The 6,637-nt window shown below is 35.7% G+C and overlaps 1 protein-coding gene across 1 annotated transcript; it reads left to right on the top strand.

Annotated features, from left to right (window-relative positions):
* The first annotated feature begins 239 nt into the window (after window positions 1–239).
* On the top strand, window positions 240–4,754 carry LOC131028810 (disease resistance protein RPV1). Its single transcript, XM_057959157.2, has 5 exons — window positions 240–1,081; window positions 1,251–2,349; window positions 2,490–2,810; window positions 2,915–4,135; window positions 4,228–4,754. Exons 1-5 carry the CDS (start codon window positions 525–527, stop codon window positions 4,657–4,659), a joined length of 3,630 nt encoding a protein of 1,209 aa, XP_057815140.1. The 5' UTR covers window positions 240–524; the 3' UTR covers window positions 4,660–4,754.
* Window positions 4,755–6,637: the final 1,883 nt, after the last annotated feature.

Below are 6,637 nucleotides of genomic sequence, written 5' to 3'. Positions count from 1 at the left end.
GCAGATAAGTCTAAATTTCAGTTTGACATTAAGTGGGAGATATTTGTGATACAGCTGGATATTCTGTAGCTGACAATGAAGTGAACGGCCACCAACAAACTGGGTCACAAGGCAGGGAAACTTCCAGGCATGTCTTTGTACTTTCACTAAAATATTTTATTTTTATTTTTGATCTTTACATATTGAATAGATTTAAATGAGTTTCTCAGAAATCAGGTCTCATATTTAAGATTATGAAGAGGCCACTTTGGTCTAATGGATACGCCAGTCTGTACCCCACACTTCCTTTTCAACGAGGTTTCCCTCACAAACCTACTCGTTTACTATTCCTTTCACAAACCACACCTACTCGTCTTACTATTCTTCCTCGTTTCTTCGAGGACGTTTCGTTTACTCTTTTATTTAATCTTTATATAACGCCCCTCTTTCTCTCTGCAGTACCAAGTTCAGTGCTTTGATTTCCTCACCGTCGCCCCTGCTTCCATTGCTTTCCTCTATATCTCTCTTCACTTGGATCAGATTACATGGCTTCTTCTTCTCGTCAAACAGAGATAGAGATTGTAAATGCTTTTCATGGCCTTGCTCCACCCTTCCCACCTTCATCTGCATCTACTTCTGCTACATCTGCATCACCATTGCAGAAGTCGCCCTGTGATATTTTTATTAATCATCGCGGACCCGATGTGAAACACAAGCTAGCCAGAGATATCTATAATGCCCTCTATGCTATGGGTCTCAAGGTCTTTCTTGATTCCCAAGATCTTCAGTCGGGAGATTTCTTCCCTACAGAACTACAACACGCAATGTCTACTGCTGCCCTTCATATAGCAATATTTTCTCCCACATATGCAAAATCGCCTTGGTGTCTTGCCGAGCTATCCTTTATACTCAAGACTGGGACGCCTATTATTCCTATTTTCTACCAAGTTGAACCTGCCCATCTCCGCCATTTGAAAGGAATCTACGAATCTTCGTTTATGGAGTATGAAGAGAAGGGTAGACATACAGACATGCTCGAGGAGTGGAAGACGGCACTCTACAATGCCTCATTTTATGAGGGCGAAATCATCAACAGTGATGAGTAAGCAACACATAATCTCTCCCCTCTTTGTACATCTGTTATCATACCTACCCTTCTGTGCAATATTTCTCTATCTTTTGTATATATTTATCTTTGATTGGATAATCTCTGTTTATTGATGTTTTTTCGTTTTCTTCCTTTCCGAAAACCATGTTTCATCATTGTTTAGAGAGGAGCAAAAGCAAAGGGTTTTGAAGAATATTGTGAATCGTGTTTTGAAGATAATGAAAAGAGTACCATTAGAGGTAGCAACACATCCAGTGGGTCTTGAAGAAGCTGTAGCAGATTTTGAAATGTTCATTACTGAATCTGCAAAAAATCATTCTGATGCTCAAATTGTAGCAATTTGGGGTATGGGTGGAGCTGGGAAGACCACTCTGTCAAAAGAATTCTATAATAAAAAAAGTTCATCTATAGGAAAATCTAGTTTTGTTTTTGATGTTAGAAATGCTGCAAACAAAAATGAGTTGCATATAAAGCAGAGACAACTCCTTAAAAATTTGGGTTTTAAATTCAATGATGAACCATTCGACAATATAGAGCAAGGCAAGATGATTCTCTCTAATTATTGGAGATCTCTTCCTGTATTTGTCGTTTTGGATGACGTGGATCATAGAGATCAGCTAGAAGTTTTACTGCCGGGAAAGGCTAGCCTTGCACCTGGTAGTTTGATCATTATCACAACACGGGACAAGGAAGTTCTCAAGGTTTCGGGTATCTCTTGCATTTATGATATTAAATTAATGAATCAGTCTCATGCCAAGGAGCTTTTTTGTTGGCATGCATTCTTACAATCTTCTCCACTGTTGGGGTTTGAAGATCTGGTCGAAAATTTCGTACATGCTAGCAATAGGTTACCTTTGTCTTTAAAGGTGCTTGGAGGTCAGCTTCATGGGTGCTCTAATAAAGATTTATGGAAAGATGTATTCAATAAAATTTCTAAAGTACAGCCCGAGGATATTATGAATAGATTGAGGGTGAGTTATGATTCTTTAGATAAAGAAGAGAAACAGATGTTCTTAGATGTAGCTTGTTTCTTCATTGGTGAAAGCAAGATGATCGCTATTGCAGTATGGGAAGGATTAGGCTGGAGTGGTTTGTGGGGTTGGGAGAGGCTTGTGAATAAGTGTCTTGTTGAGCTTGTTGATGGGAATAAGATAAGAATGCATGAACACCTAAGAGATTTAGGTAGGGAAATTGCAAGCACTCTTTCACCTCATCGTCTATGGAATCCTCATCAGCTTTGGACGATCAACAAACAGGAGGAGGTGAGGTTGATAGTTATTTTTTCTGTGCTGCTAGAAAATTAGAAATATAGCATTGAAATTTGTTTATTTTGTCTATTTATCAGATTGTATGTTTACCTCAATCAATTTTGAATTTGTTGGTTTTGCTTTTCTCTATCCAGATAAGAGGAATGATTTTGAACATACTTACAGCTAATCATGATGTTCATGAGTTTCTCGATTCCTTGTTGAATACAACGATATGTCTTTGTGGCTTCAAAAGAACTAGAAAACCTGTGCCTCATGGATTAAAGATTTTAGTGATAGGAAAACACTTCCGGAACAATCTACACATTGCCAAATTATCCACAGAGTTGACATGGCTTCGCTGCATCGGAATTGCTCATAGAAATCTTTCATCATGTGTGCCATTGACAAATTTAAGAGTTTTAGAACTTTATGACTGCCATAATATGGTAGACTTGTGGAAGGATGGGGTCAAAGTAAGTATCTTTCCTCTACGGTTTCTCTCCAATATTTATAATTTGAATCAAATATTATTTGTAATCTTTATCTTCTCTTTAATTAATTTTGAAATTGGCTGTAGGCTCCATTACAGTTAAGAGTGTTGATAATTTATTCCTGCTTCAAATTAAAAAGAATTCCAAAGTCCATAGGACATCTCATGAATTTGAAAAAGATGTCCCTGTGTCGGTGCAATGTGAAGAGACTGCCAGAGGAATTTTGCCGTCTTCAATCACTAGAGCACCTGGAGTTGCAAGGCTGTGAAAGGCTAGCAACACTGCCGAGCTGTTTTGGCCAACTAACAGCACTGCAACATCTAGATTTGAGGGAATGCTATGAGTTGAGGATGTTGCCAGATTCTTGTAAGCAGCTCAGGCTCCTGCAACGTCTTGATTTAGAGGAGTGTAGGAAGCTCAGCTTACAGTCAGACATCCTGGAAAACATGACAAGGCTACAGTATTTGAACCTTTATCAGTGCAAGCAATTGAAGGAGTTGCCCCGTCACATCACAAATCAGGCTTCTTTGAGTGAGCTCTATTTAAACGGAACTAGCTTAAGGGATCTCCCAATTAATATCGGTCAACTGAGCAAGTTGAGAGTGATGGAGATAGGTCCAGTGGAAGGGTGTTTCCAGATGCAATCTTTGCCAGACTCTATGGGGAGCCTTACTCTGTTAGAGAAATTGACATTAAAGAATTTAGAAGTGCAAGCATTACCAAAATTATGGAAGCAGCTGATTAATCTTCAGACTCTGAGAATATCGGATTGCCCAATCGGCGAAATGGATTTTGGGCGGGGCCCATTTACTTCTTTTCTTGGCAATCTCAGGGAAATAAGTCTGTGGGGCACAAAAGTGTCAAAGATTACAATTTCTGATGATTGCTGTCCCCGCCTTAAAATTGTCGATTTTCTTTTTAATGACCATTTAACGGAGGTCGACAGTCTACCGACAGCAGTGGAGGAAATTCGGTTCGACTCTTGTGGACTGCTGAGGAATCTAAGTTGTATTGGGGGCGTAGTAAACCTTCAAACACTGAGGCTATGGTACTGTACAGAGTTGGAGACGCTGCCAAGCTTTGATAAATTAGCTTCGCTGAAAGCATTTGAAATAAAAGGTTGCAGCAAAGTTGAGACAATACAAGGTTTACAACACTGCACATCATTGGCGAGGCTTCAGATAGAATGTGTTAAATGTTGGGATGTGTCGGGTACAGAAAGCTGGGAGCACGTGCAAAGACTGAAAATTTTGCATCTCGTAGCAAAGAACAGAACAGCCGTGTTGCCCTGCATTCAAACAATTCAGGTAATAATAATTGTTTCCCGGAGGATAATATAATTCTAATGTTTTGTTCATTTCATTATTGTGATGAATGATTGGCTTTCCTTTTTGGACAGAAATGGCCAGAAGATGTGGTAATATGTACAAAGGCAGTCGCTGGTGCAGGGTCACTTTTAAACTCTTCAGCCTTTCCCAATCTCTCTGTCCTCCACTCCTTTGCTAACAAGAAATTAGGCAGAATCAAATTAAACTCCGTCCGTTCTTTCGACGGTAATGCCATGATGATATGTTTGGTTATAAAATGTAACTCATTAACATTTTTGGGTATTGATTATCCGAGCGATTTTCGAATGTGGGTGGAAGAGGGTAAGTGGACATGGTTAAGTGTGTTCACCAAACGTTCTGGATTCCTCACTGAACGGGAGTTGACCTTAAATGTGTTCAACACAACATCTGAAGTGGAGGTAGAGAAAGGAATAATTGTGGGGGGCGAAGAAAAGAGCGTGGTGGAGAGTTTCCGCAGCTTACTGGCCCTTCTAGAAATTTGATAGTCATTAAATAATGGCATTGTATTTTTGCTTGTTTTTAACATAAAGGAGGGGTAAAATTGTTGGATTGTCAATTTATTAATTGTTTATTTTAAGTTTTTCTGTAAATGAGTTTATATATTTATTTTTAAATGGAAATTTAAAAGCAGTTAATTTTATAAATAATTTATGGATAGTAGATAAAAATATGTAATGTATATAGATAAAACTAGTATACCTCTATTTAAAAAATTTAGGTAAAATATGTCGAAATATATCTTATTGAGAAGAATTTATCACCTTAAGATTAACTATAATTAATCTCTAGTTAAAATCTAAGCCTAACCTTGATTTCACTCTAATCATATTTTAAACTAACATTGACCTTGACCCTAATGTAATTAAATTTATAATCTTAAATATAATTAAAATCTAATATTTTAACTCTTAGTAAACCCCAACCCAAATTGAAAACTAACCTTAAACTTACCTTATTAAACCCTAAACCTAACTTAATAATTTTCCCTAATTGATCTCTAACCTTACCTTAATCATAACCTTGATTGAACTTAAATCCTAATCCTAACTAAACCCTAACCTTAATGATAATGGAACTATAATCATAATTTAACCCTAACCCAAAGATTCCTCCTACAACTCTTAACCTCAAATTTAACTTTAATTAAACCCTATCCCAAACCTTAACCATAATTCAATGCTAATCCTAATCATATCTCTAATTCTTATTCTAACCCTAGCCCCAAATCCAATTCTAACTTTAACCATAATCATAACTCAATAGATAATATTAACCTTAGACCTAACCATAATTAAACCCTGATCATAATTCTAATTGAATGTTGACTCTACTTTAACTCCAACCCTAACCATAACCTTAACCCTTATTTAACCCTAACGCTAACCTAATCTTGAACCTTACCTTATTTGAATTCTAACCATAATTTAATCCTAACCTTCTAAATGGAATATTCATATTCTAGCATAAATTGAACCCTAATCTTAAATTTAATTAAACCTCGGTATTTAAGCCTTTACTAAACCCTAACCCAAATTACAAACTAACCTTAACCCAACCTTAACCCTAGCTCAATACTTTCCCCTAATTTAATTGTAACTTAACCTTAACCCTAATTGATCATATAACTCTTATTGAATCCTAACCTTAACCCTAACCATATGTGATTGTAATTATAATTTAACCCTAACTCTAAGATTTCTTCTATAACTCTACTTTAACCCTAACCCAGATTAGTAACCATAACTTCAACCCAAAGTAACCTCAACTTTAACCCTAATTGAACTGTAACCCTAATCTCAACTATAATTTAATCCTAAACCCTATCACTAATTCTAATTCTACCTATAATCATAACCCTAACCATAACCCTAATCCTAATCCTAATTGAATGTTTCTCATTTGCCTGCCTTATATGATTTAAAATTATATTTATTAATATTCAATTACGTCCAAAATTGACATTTCCCTTTGTTTAACACATCCATATTAATTTTAGAATGTATTACTTTCTTCACATTTAACATTGTATTCATTTAGAAGGTTTATTATGGATAAGAATTTTATATAGGTTTAATGGAAACATTAAAATAATTAAAATCACAATTAATTTTGGAATGTACTAATTTTTTTATGTTTTACATTATGTTCATTTTCATTATGTATTATTATGATAGATTTAATCAAACCAAGTTTCCAGAAATTATGTTTTTAGCGATTGAGTTTTTCCAAAGCAAATTTCAGATGAATTTTTAACCCTAATCATAATTGCACCCCAAATTAACTCTAAACAAATTGAACACTAATTGAACTATAACCCCCACTTTAACCATTATTTAATCCTTAACCCTATCTCTAATTTTAATTCTAATCCTAACTCTAATTTTAATTCTAACCCTAAGCCTAATTTTAATTTTATCTCTAAGCATAATATAACCCTACCCATAATTCTAACTTCATCGA

This window comes from Cryptomeria japonica, chromosome 5, assembly GCF_030272615.1.
Source record: "Cryptomeria japonica chromosome 5, Sugi_1.0, whole genome shotgun sequence".
Taxonomy (NCBI): domain Eukaryota; kingdom Viridiplantae; phylum Streptophyta; class Pinopsida; order Cupressales; family Cupressaceae; genus Cryptomeria; species Cryptomeria japonica.
Note: the sequence above shows the minus strand (reverse complement) of the source record. Positions and strands in the feature narration are given on the sequence as shown.

Coding starts and splice junctions, on each gene's coding strand:
- LOC131028810 (XM_057959157.2), top strand. CDS start 525: ATGGCTTCTTCTTCTCGTCAAACAGAGATAGAGATTGTAAATGCTTTT. Junction 1,082..1,250: donor GAAATCATCAACAGTGATGA/GTAAGCAACACA, acceptor ATCATTGTTTAG/AGAGGAGCAAAAGCAAAGGG. Junction 4,136..4,227: donor CCTGCATTCAAACAATTCAG/GTAATAATAATT, acceptor CTTTTTGGACAG/AAATGGCCAGAAGATGTGGT.